Consider the following 12,371-nt stretch of genomic DNA (forward strand, 5'->3'; position numbering starts at 1 on the left):
ACAGAATAAGGCAGAGTGATAATGGTTCCACAAACAGATGAAATTCTGAATGAGGGAGGTGAAATATACTATACTGACTGTATTCTATAAAATATGAATTTCTATAGAGAGTGGTAGATCTGGTAAGGGCTGGGGCAGTTAGATGAAGATTTACCCCCTGCATCTCCCATGAGGTAGGATAAATAACATTTTCTTTCAAGAATGCATCATGTAACCCTCAGAAAAGTGCACTCACCACTGATTTGGCCTCTTGAAGATTGTCTAAAGCCAAGTCCACTTCTGGAAGTTAACAATATAAGAACTAAACAAACTTAAAAAGCAAACACATCACAACACCTTGCACAAACAAAAACTTAGGCCCTTGCCATTCATCAAGCTGTGATTCTGAGATTGGCAGTATAAAAATCGGAAATCAAATTGATAACTTCCACGCCAGCTGTAATGCATATATTACAGCCACAAGGGGGAACTGAATTGGTCTTGCCTGGGCTGGGATTGTCTCATATAATATGGAGGTGCCATTATTGATAGAATTTGGTCGATTTGATCTTTGAGGATGGATTTGATTCCCTGACGGGGTTGGAGATCAATTTTCCAGCATATTTTCCCTTATTAATCCTGTTTTCCAACAACACCCCCCCACCCACCCCATATCAGGTAATTATACAATTATGGGCAAGAAAGGAGAGGGTTGGAAAGAGGGGTATTATGTTTAATCATGATGTTCAGCCATCCTGAATGTGGGCCAGATTTGACAACATTATGCAACATTAGACTTGAATCAGCATGGAACTCAAAGACCTTATTATTTATGTCTTTATTTACCTTTGGCCTAATACGTAATCGTAATGGTTATTTTGATCTAGTGACACAGATAGTATTCTAGATAAACATAAATGTCAACTTAAAACAATACATGCAATATTTGAATTATACAAAACCAAAATACTGTGGGGGGTGCTGAAGAACAGAAAAAAGACAAAGTGCTAGAGAAGTCTAAGGAAAGGACAACAGTTAACAATAAATTCAATAGGACTCTTCTTCTGAACCATAGTTTTCATCACTATCTATCTTCAGCTTATCTTATAGAGAGGACATAGCATTTATATTATACTGAATACCAGATTTCCATTCAATTACATTTCATGCTAGAAGATATGATGAACTTACCATCAAGCCTGCTAGGATTTTCCATCCTAAGTGGGACAATTGCCCTGATGGAAGCTCCGAGTTGCCCGTTCCTACTCAATATCCGTTCCTTGTTCATGGTCTAATGAAAGAAGATTAGAAGACTGACATTAGTATATCATCATCGCTCACATCCAGCTCCCAGACTTATATAAATGATAAATTACTTTGAAATCCAGTTTCTGTGGCCATAGATTGAAGTTGTTTTGTACAATGTTCGAGGATGAGCTAAAAACATTAAATTATTCTTTTCCTTCAGTGGCGTTGTTTGAAAAAACAATGCTGCCAAAGACATCAACTAGTACTTACCAAGCACAATCCTGAATGAACAACTGAAGCCTCAGTTAAATGTCTCACTCAACAATGTACACACCCATGACCTGTTGCTCTACAATTTGTGCTGGTGTCTTAACAAGCTTTCAGGATCTTTGCACTCCTATAGTTCTGACTTTTTGCACACAAACAATTCTTTTCATTTTTAAACTGGCAGCCGTGGACCCAGTCATTGAGGCTCCAAGCTCTAGAAATCCCTTGCAGAATGCCTTTGCCTCGTTCTCCTCCATTAAGTTGCTCAAAACCCTAATTCTGTCCTAATAGTTCCTCATGTAGCATGGTATCAAATTTTGACTGATAATATACCATGTGCTGTTTTATGACATTAAATATCTGATAAATATGCAAGCTGCTTTTAAATCGCAAACAAAAAAGCAAAGCAGACATCCGAATAAAGAGTAGATTTTTATCAAGTTGAAGATAATTAAAATAATATTCATGGGAGGCATTCCTCAAGTTTTAAACATTAGAAATTACATTTTATTCATAGCTTTCACAATAGAGAATATATAATCACAAATTATAAAAAAGATTGCATTGATCAGTCTAAGAGCCAGGTTTAACCAGAATTGGACACAATTGACTTGACGATAGGAGACAGAGATTACTGGTAGAGGGCTGTTTTTCAGACTGGAGGCCTGTAACTAGTCGTGTCAGACAAGGATCGGTGCTGGGTCCACTCCTTTTTGTCATTTATATAAATGATTTGGATGTGACTATAGGGAGGTATGCTTAGGTTTGCAGATGACACCAAAATTGGTGGTATAGTGGACTGTAAAGAAGGCTGTCTCAGAGTACAAAGGGACTTTGATCAGATGATCTAATGGGCCGAGGAGCAGCAGATAGAGTTCAATTAAGATAAATTTTGGTAAGGCAAACTGGGGCAGGACTTACAGTTAATGGTAGGGTCCTGGGGAGAATTATTGAACATAGAGGCCTAGGTGCATAGTACCTTGCAGCTAGACAGGGTGGTGAAGACAGCATTTGGTATGCTTGCCTTCATTGTTCAGTGTGTTGAGTATAGGAGTTGCGATGTCTTGTTGTGACTGGACAGGACATTGGTGCGGCCAACTTTCTAGAATACTGCGTTCCCTGCTATACGAAAGCTGCTGTTAAACTTGATGGGGTTCAGAAAAGATTTACAAGGATGTTGCCAGGGTTGGTGGGTTTGATTTACAGGGAGAGGCTGAATAGGCTGGGGCTTTTCTCCCTGGAGTGTCGGAGGCTTACAAAATCATGAGGAGCATGGATAGAGTGAATAGACAAATTCTTTTTCCCAGGCTAGGGGAGTCCAAAACTATTCGGGCATAGGCTTAAGGTGAGAGTGGAAAGATTTGAAAAGGACCTGAGGGGCAACATTTTCATGCAGAGGTTGGTGTGTGTATGGAATGAGCTGCCAGAGGAAGTGGTGGAGGTTGGTACAGTTACAACATTTAAAAGGCATCTGGATGGGTATATGAATAAGAAGGGTTTAGAGGGATATAGGCCAAATGCTGGCAAATTGGACTAGATTAATTTAGGATATCTGGTCGGTGCGGACAGGATTGACCAAAAGGTCTGTTTCCGCGCTGTAAAACTCAATGACTCCGCTGCAACATTGTATGTGGTATTGTGATGTGCCTCGCTACACTCGCAATTGCAGGTTCTATTTTCAATATGCATGTACAGTTCACGTCAAACATTCTTCGGTGCATTCAGCTCATTTTCCACAGGGTCCAGCCCTTTGATTTCGGACAGCAGGACCGCCTTAAAGAGTGGCTTTTCACCACTGAACCTTTGCAGTGGCCGTCCAAGTTTTAATGTGTCCTTCAGCAAGTCGTCCTGAACCTTGGAGCATGACAGTCTGCAACATGAGGCCGTCAACAGCTCCATCATTAGGAGGCCAGCAAAACTTGGGCAGATCAAAAGACATCTTTCACTCAGTTGATGGTCCTCCAGCAGTAAGTTATATTTGTTCTGGTTCTCCGTCCCTGGGATAGGACGGTAAATCACTGAATTCAGTGTGACAGGGTGCCAGTTCCTCTATCGGACTTGAATGCAGAGTTTTCTGTTAACCTCTGTGCCACCAACTGAGCCACAGCTGACACTTGGACAGCTAGGGTAAACAACATTCCCATCCATCAAACTGATCATAAAGGTCAGATACAGCTGAGCTTCTAGCGTCTCTCAGGATGATTAAGAATCTGAATGCTCAGATCAAAAAAAAATATGCAGTTAAACGCCCAACACCTCTGACTGGTCGCTTAAAATTGGTTCTGTGAACTTGCTATCCCCAGGGTTGAAACAAGTTCACTTTGTAATCTGGTATGCAAAACAACTTTGAAAATGCACCATTTTATACATGCACAGTTGGTCTGAAAAGTCGTTCAAAACCACTTGACACAGTTTGTTGATTTTGCCTGGAAATGTGTCAAATTCAGGCACATTGCTGGGTAATACATTTAACAGGGCTCATATCAGGGGACAACTCGGTTATTTTAATTATCTTCAACTCTGGATGCACATCCTTGGTTTGCCAAATCGACATGCTACACCAGCATCAACAATTTGCATTTATACAGCACCATTCACCTTTGGAATAAAATCTAGCGCTAACACAGTATGCCTTTATTTTGAGGGGGTTGGAGTCTTACTGTAACTGTACAAGGTGCTGGTGAGACCTCATCTGGAGAACTGTCAGCAGATTTTGTCCCCTTATTTAAGTAAAGGTATCATTTCATTGGAGGCAGTTCAGTGGAGGTTCACTAGGCAGAGGCTAAACAGGTTGGGACTCTACTCACTGGACTTTAGAAGCATGAGAGGGGACTTCAGTGAAACATGTAGGATTTTTAAGGGTAGGACTTAAGGGTAAATGCTGAGAGGATGTTTCCCCTCACGAGAGAGTCTAAGAGAGGAGGGCATAGTCACAGAACAAAGGGCTGCCAATTTAAGACTGAAATGAGGAGGAATTTCTTTCCTCAGACATTAAGTGTCTTTGGAACTCCTTGCCACAGGGAGCTGTGGGTGCGGTGTCTTTATGCATATTGAAGGCTGAGATGAATAGATTCTTGATCAGTTGGGGAATCAAGGCTTATGGGGAAAATGCACGAAAGTGGATATAAGGAATGTTGGATCAGTCGTGATCCTATCGAATGGCATGGGATGCTTATTCCTCAGCCATTTGAATTTGAGGAGGTCATGAGAGAGATGTGTCCTACTTTTGTGTCATGAGTTGAGATAGATTACCTTAGATTCAAGGTCTCAAAATGTTCCAATGGATTATTCCTCACTTCCCGTACCCTGAACTGTTCCTTTACTTGCCTAATCACAAGATAATCTGTGCCAATCCCAGGGATCAAATAGAAAACTTTAGATACTGGCCTATTATGTAACATGCCCTCATGCGATATTACCTAATTTAAAAAGGAGCTAGAATAAAAACTTGGAACAATTAAATTCAGGGATGTGCACAGGACCAGAATTGGAAGAATGAGCATTCTCAGAGAGTTCAAGGACCGGAGGCGGTTACAAACATTGGGAAAAATGAGGGATTTGAAAGAAAAGATATGAATTTGAAAATCTAGGAAGGATCTGAAGCATATGAGGCTTGTAATAATCAAATATGTTCAGTTTGCATCACGACACATCCATGGGCTGCTAAATGCTTTGGAATACTGTGCCTGATGTTTGTGAGCCTTTCTTCCTATCCATTTGTGCCCAGGGCATTATTGACTGCTCCCAATCACATCTGTTTGCATAACCCTGGTCACCTGACACAGGCCCAGCTCAAACAAGTCGCAGACGTGCCAATGAACCAAGAAAAGTCACAGGCAGCTATAGGCCTCTTAAGTGTGGCATGAGAGATTGGTACTTAAGGCACCCAATTCAGACCAACCAAAATATTCGAACTGGACTGGACGAGGAAGGGGCAGAAATTATTAAATGATTAATTATTAATATGGGGCGGCACGGTGGCTCAGTGGTTAGCGCTGCTGCCTCACAGCACCACGGACCCGGGTTCGATTCCACCCTCAGGCGACTGTCTGTGTGGAGTCTGCACATTCTCCCTGTGTCTGTGTGGGTTTCCTCCGGGTGCTCCGGTTTCCTCTCACAGTCCAAAGATGTGCAGGCTAGGTGGATTGGCCATTCTAAATTGCCCATAGTGTTCAGGGATGTGTAGATTAGGTGGATTATAGGGGGATGGGTCTGGGTGGGATGCTCTGAGGTTCGGTGTGGAAATGTTGGGCCGAAGGGCCTGTTTCCACACTGTAGGGATTCTATGATTCTATGAAACATAAGGAGGTATACTTGCAATTCTTCAGTCTGCCCCACAACCCCCACGGATTTCCCTGACAGTGGGGTTTCAGGGATGAGCATCACACCACCCTCTAATGGGAGCCCTTGCACTGCCCGACAATTACTGGAGAGATCAATGAAGTTGGGAAGATTGGGTGCTTGCTCAAAGTAGATGCAAGCTACAGTCCAACCTACTGCGCCCTCCCTTCTTCACTAGTGATCCAGAGATACAGTTCGCCCTCCTTTTAACAATGTGTGCTCTTTAAAAAAATGAGTATTCCCCAGTGGAGTGGATGAAAATTAGGAATCCTTCTTAATCTTCTGCCTTTTACTTTGGGGTTGCTAGGCTTTTGTCACATAGTCCACATAAATGCTCAACATAGCCTCAGGAGCACATCCGGGCAGTAGGGGGTTTGGGGAAGAATCTCCCAATTATCAATTAAAGAAAAACTGGGAGAGATGTAACATGGGCTGCACATTTAATTATTCACCTGTTTTATAAGATCAGGAGAAACAGAAGAGTAGTAGGTCTCTCGAGTCTGTTCCTCCATTCAATGAGATCATGACTGATCTAATTGTGGCCATTACTCCATTTCCTACCTGCCCCGCCCCCACCATAGTTCTTGACTTCCTTGTGGATCAAAAATCTGTCCAGCTCAGCCTTGAATATCTTCAATGACACAGCCTCTACTGCTTCTTGGGAAGAAAAGACTAAAAGCCAATGGAGAGATGAAATGCCTCCCCATCCCAGTCTTAAATGTGACGTACCATATTTTAAAGCAGTGTCCTCCAATCGTCCACAAGGGGAAAGCATTCTTTCAGCATCTACCCTGGTGATTCCCATAGCATCAAGAAACACTGTTGAACACCTTTTACATTCCCCATAGCATTTAAATCTTCACTTCAAAAGTTTGGTGGAACCAGATCTCAAGGTCCTGGTTTAAGATTGATCCCACAAGTGAGGCACTAGCTCTTTCTAAGCTCCTTGACCCCAAAAATCATCAGGATAATAAATATAAATGAAAATTAAGACATCATGGGTGGGGCTTTGAGGGATATATTGTTGATGCTTTGAGTTGTAGGTAGTCCTCAGATTACAGAGCCCTGATTGATATGGATTTTTTAAATTATTCACTCTTGGGACGTGGGCATCACTGGCTCGGCCAGCATTTAATACCCACCCCTAATTGCCTTGAGAAGACGGTGGTGAGCCGCTTTCTTGAACTGCTTTAGTCCACTTGTTGTAGTTAGACCCCCCCAATGTTGTTAGGGAGCGAATTCCAGAATTTTAACCCAGCGACGCTGAAGGAACACTTGAATATTTTTCCAAGTCAAGATGATGAGTAGCTTGGAGGGGAACTTGCAGGTGATGATATTCCCATTTATCTGCTGTCCTTGTATTCTGATCATGGGTTTGGAAGGTGCTGACTACGGATCTTTAGCAAAACTATTTATCAGATAAAACAGTTAGGATTTTCGTCCACACAAATAATTCCATTCTCAGACATTGGCCTTGTAAAGAAAAGTCAGTCAGTCTCCATTTTAAAAACCTTGTTCACCTCAAAACCATTCACAGCCTTCTTATCTTCCAGGTATACATCGAACTATCAAGAGAACTGCCAAGTTAAGGTTCTATTTTCAAGGCTCAAAAGGTAATGTTCAGTTAGACACCGGAAAATATACAAAGCAGACTGGGAACAACAGTTCTTTCATTTTCATACATGGAGCTGCAATCAATCTCCTCAAAAGGAATAATAGAGTAATTAAATCTACATCCTCCATTGTTACAGCACTGCACAACAGTGCACTAATACACTGAGCTTCCTGCACTCTGGAAGTTTCATGAAAGGTTCATTGAGTCCTCAAATTTAAAATGTGCAGCATTAGTTCTGGAAGCTGCTTGAAATTCAACCATAAACTCCCTTACACGCACTATGCAAAAGTCTTTCAAAGTGACAATATTATTTTTCCTAGGACAACATCTTGCATTTTTGTAGTGCCTTACCCCTTGTAAAACATCCCAAGGATCTCCGTGAGCATGGTCAGACAAAAGAAATGACACATCGCAATAGACAGACACATTTCAACAACTGACCAAATTCTTGATCAACTGGGTTCGTAATAAAGAAGATGAAGGGCGAGAGCCAGATTAAACTAGCAAACTAGAAAAAAAAACACCATAAAACCAATTTATTGGGATGCTGGAAATCTGAAATGAAAATGCAAAGTGTTCAAGAAGAGTCAGTCTCGCCATAAATGTTGCCAGAGTGTAAGACCATAGGAAACAGGAACTAGGCCATTTGGCCCCTCAAGCCTGCTCCACCGTTCAATAAGATCATGGCTGATGTGACATTCCTCACGTCCACTTTTCTGTCCTTTCCCCGTAATCCTTGATTCCCCAGCTGATCAAGAATCTATCCCAGCTTTAAATATATACAAGGACTCTGCCTCACAGCTCACTTTGGCAAGGAGTTTCAAAAAAAAGAAGAAACTCCCCCTCATCCCTGTATTAAATTGGTGTTTCTTATTTCTGAGACTATGCCCTTTGGTCCTAGACTCTCCCATGAGGGGAGACATCCCGTGAGAATTTATCCAGTCAGGCCCTTAAGGATCCTAGGAGTATGTTCAGCACTTTTTTTTTATTATTATGCAAAGAAACACAACTTCTATGGAGATTCAGACTCATCCATAATGCTTACAAACTACTATCATACACCAGGTTTGTATAAACGTTCACCCAGCTGAAACCAACACACCGGAATATATCAAATAAAAAAAGGGCATTATTCCCTCTCATCCAGTGGAGGGTCTAAGTTCCACTTCAAAGACTTAAGCACATAATCCAGACTGATATGTCAGTGCGATATTGAGGAAGTGCTGCATTGTCAGAGGTTGCTGACTTTACAATCGGCTGTAAAAGATCCTGTAAAACTTATGTCAAAGGCCAGGCAAATTTGCTAGTTGCTAGCCTATATTTATCCTTCAAGCCAATCAAATTGCAGCAGATTATCTTGTCATTACCACTTGCTGTTTGTCAGCCTGGTCACGAACTTAGTGAATGATGGCCATGATGTGGAGGTGCCGGTGTTGGACTGGGGTGGACAAAATCAGAAGCCTCACAACACCAGGTTACAGTCCAACATGCTTATTTGAAATCACAAGCTTTCGTAGCACTGCTCCTTCGTCAGGTGAGGTGACTTCAAAGCAGCTCTCCAAAAGCTGGTGATTTCAACTAAGCTGTTGGACTATAACCTGGTGCCTTGTGACTTCTTACTGAATGGTGGAGCAGCCAAATGGCCTACTCCTGCTCCTAATTGGATTTTTGGATGTTTGGATAATTTTGCCGTGTTCAGATTGGTTGCTTCATCTCCTCTATTATGGCAGTGACCACAGTTCAAAAGCACATCATTCATTAAATACCAATGTGCTTTCATCCGAGGTTTTAGAGAATTTCAAGTCTGTCTTTCTTTGAAATTAATTAGATATTAACAGATACCAAATGAAGTGACATTTTATGTCAAGTAACATTATTAATTAGTACCAGATTTTAAGTGGATTGATGCTAAGCACCAGAATATTACTGCATACTGAAAAGTGTTACCTTGATGATTAATAATAGTGCATGGATTAATTCTGAATACTTCCTGTAAGAGACTGTAAGGAGAGTTATAAGTTGCAAAATTAGCATTAAATTGTGGAAACCAAACTGCGAGCTAAATGACTGAAACATTTACAAGGATTTGAAACCCAAGATGGAAATCACTGTCTTCAGTTCACTTTGGCCATCTACAATAATATGTAGGAGGACAGAGAAACTGAATCTAAAAATGAGCTCCTTTGAAGCAGTATTTATGGTCACTGACTGCTTTGATGTTCCTGGAGTGTTCACAAAGAAAGATGCACAACCATCCATAACCAGTTTTCATGAGCAGGATATTTTTAGGCAGTGAGTTGGAAGGAAATAAAAAATTAATGGGCTTTATGATTTAATGTAAGAAGTGACTCCAGCTATTATTGACAGCAACAGACAGGGCAGAGTAGATACAGATGCAAGCTGCAAATCAACTCAACTCTCTTGTGAGTTGTGGCTCTAGAATTAAAGTTCTAAGACAAACAAAACCCACACAACCGTTAGTTTTCAACACCTGTTTTTGGTAAAAAAAAACGTCCCTGCCAACCCATTGGCACCCCCGTGCCCCAATTTCAGGGCGATTCCCTTAATGAGCGTTAACCTTCAAAAGCTATTCATTCACGTTAAAATATTATATACTTAGATAAATCACACAGAGCAAATGGCCATTTTTTAAAAGCCAGCAGCTGTTTTATAATAATTACTGTAACAGATGCTGTAAAAATAGCCAATAATACAGATACAAATGACTTCTTTTAAAAGGGCTTAAAAAAACTATGCAAGTAAAGCAATTATCGCGAATTCATCTAACAGGAAATAAAACAGATTAACCAGTCCTGCATACAAAACGTGCTTAGCAAGTTGACAGGGAAGAAAAAGATTTTTTTTTATATGCTGTTGAACTACTCATTAAAAACTACTTTCCAAATTTGAAAATAGATGGGGTAGTTGATACGTCATCTACATGGTACACATGTATCTACGTACAATTATGTGCTTTTAAAATAGCAATGTAAAGCTATATAAATTAGAATAGTTTCTGGTGATATTATGCTTAGCAATAAGCACTTTTCAGCACTCTGAAAGAGAGACAGATCGAAATGTGCGGTCGATGTGACTTAGTAAAAACGAGAGAGTTTGCGCTCCGTGTCTTGAATCCTTACCTTTAGGGAGCAGACAGCGACCAGATCTAGAGTCTCGCACCGAGTCTCCTGTGTGGGCACCTGCGGCTGTTGCTAGTGCCTTGCTGTCTTGCCCGGAGGCAGGGCGATGCTCGAAGGAAGCTGGCTCCCCTCCCGACCTTGCCTTGGGCGCCACAAGTGGCGGCAAAGAAACCTTTAAAGGGACCGAGCTCAGTTTGTGGCTTTCAGCCAGCAACCTCTCCTCTTCCCGCACTCACCAGCAGAGCGGGACAAGATTGCTCACATTCAAATCACTCACAGCAAACAGTCAGAGACAAACAAAACTTCCCTTCCCACTTTTGTACTTTTCAATCCTTCCACTAACTCAAGCAGCAACTATTGGGCAAATAAATACACAAGAAGCAAACTCAGTCACCACACTGGAAAGTCGAGCAATCAAATAGAGCAGAATGATTAACAAAAATGAAAAACAGAATAAGGTAACAAAGAGATGTTTATAAACTAGTATGTTGCCATTATTTCTCACAAATACATTAATAAAAGTTTGATGTGAATAGAAATTCCATCCAAGGTATCAAACATATCTCCAAAAAAATCCTTAACTCTTCCCTTTTTAAAATCGTATTGCAAAGCCAAGGTGCCCAGTAGTCTGGGAACATTGTGGTCTTGTGACAATATCACTGGACTAATTCTGAACAAGAATCACATCAGACTCAAACATTAAGTCTGTTTCTTTTTCCACTGACGCTGCCAGATCTACTGAGCTTCTCTTTGTTTTAAAATCCCTAAGCTAATGATAAGAATAGGGGTTTGAATCACACCACCAGTAGTTGGTGGAATTTAAACTCGGTCAATATACCTGGAATTGTAATCTAGTCTTAACTAAGTTGACCATCAAACCATCAAAACCCATTGAAGGAACAGTGCTGTCCTTGAGTCAACATGATATGACTCTAGACCTACCACAATGTAGTTGACTCTTAACAGCTACTCAGTTCAAGGGCAAGAGGGATCTCCAACAAATGTTGGTTTTGCGGCAATGCCTACATCTTGTGAAAAAACAAACAAATAAAAGTGCTATTGACATATCTTTGGCTCAAACCCTTACTATCCCATACTCAAAACCACCTTTCCTCCCCACCCCTAGCCAATCCAATGTATAAAAATTGTGAGGGGCATAGATGGAGTAAACAGGAAGAAACTTTTTCCCTTGGTGAAAGGATCAATGACCAGGGAATATGGATTTAAGGATTTCCAGAAGGCTACTACAAGGTGCTGCACAGAACGTTGCTAAATAGATAAGAGCCCATGGTGTTAGGGGCAAGGTACTGGCATGATAGAGGATTGGCTGACTGGCAGAAGGCAGAGAGTAGAGATAAATGGGTCTTTTTCAGGATGGCAGCCAGTGATTAGTGGAGTTCTGCAGGGATCAGCATTGCGATCACAACAATTCACATTATTCACCAATGATCTTGATGAAGGAACTGAGGGCATTGTTGCTAAGTTTGCAGACGTGCAGATGACACAAAGATAGGTGGAGGGACAGGTAGTGTTGAAGAAGCAGAAGGCTGCAGAAGGACTTGGAGAGCTTAGGAGAGTGGGCAAAGAGGTGGCGGATAAAAAAAATGCAGTGAAATGTGAGGTTATGCACTTTGGTAAGAAGAATAGACATGTAGACTATTTTCTAAATAGAAAAATGCTTCAGAAATCTGAAGCACAAAGGGACTTGGGAATCCCAGTCCAGGATTCTCTTAAGGTTAACATGCAGGTTCAGATGGCAGTTAGTAAGGTAAATGCAATGT

General features: G+C 41.2%; 1 protein-coding gene across 1 annotated transcript in view; it reads right to left on the bottom strand.

The window, feature by feature from the left end:
• Window positions 1–10,635, bottom strand: part of LOC109918901 (centrosome-associated protein 350-like) — a 148,180-nt gene extending 137,545 nt beyond the window's left edge. The window contains exons 1-2 of the mRNA XM_048613401.1: window positions 10,591–10,635; window positions 1,171–1,270 (exon numbers count right to left, since the gene is read on the bottom strand). Of these exons, the coding sequence (XP_048469358.1) occupies window positions 1,171–1,267 (97 nt within the window). The 5' untranslated portion in view covers window positions 1,268–1,270; window positions 10,591–10,635. The remainder of the gene's footprint in view (window positions 1–1,170; window positions 1,271–10,590) is intronic.
• Between the last annotated feature and the right edge of the window lie 1,736 nt (window positions 10,636–12,371).

This window comes from Rhincodon typus, chromosome 28 (genome assembly GCF_021869965.1).
Source record: "Rhincodon typus isolate 14 chromosome 28, sRhiTyp1.1, whole genome shotgun sequence".
Taxonomy (NCBI): Eukaryota; Metazoa; Chordata; class Chondrichthyes; order Orectolobiformes; family Rhincodontidae; genus Rhincodon; species Rhincodon typus.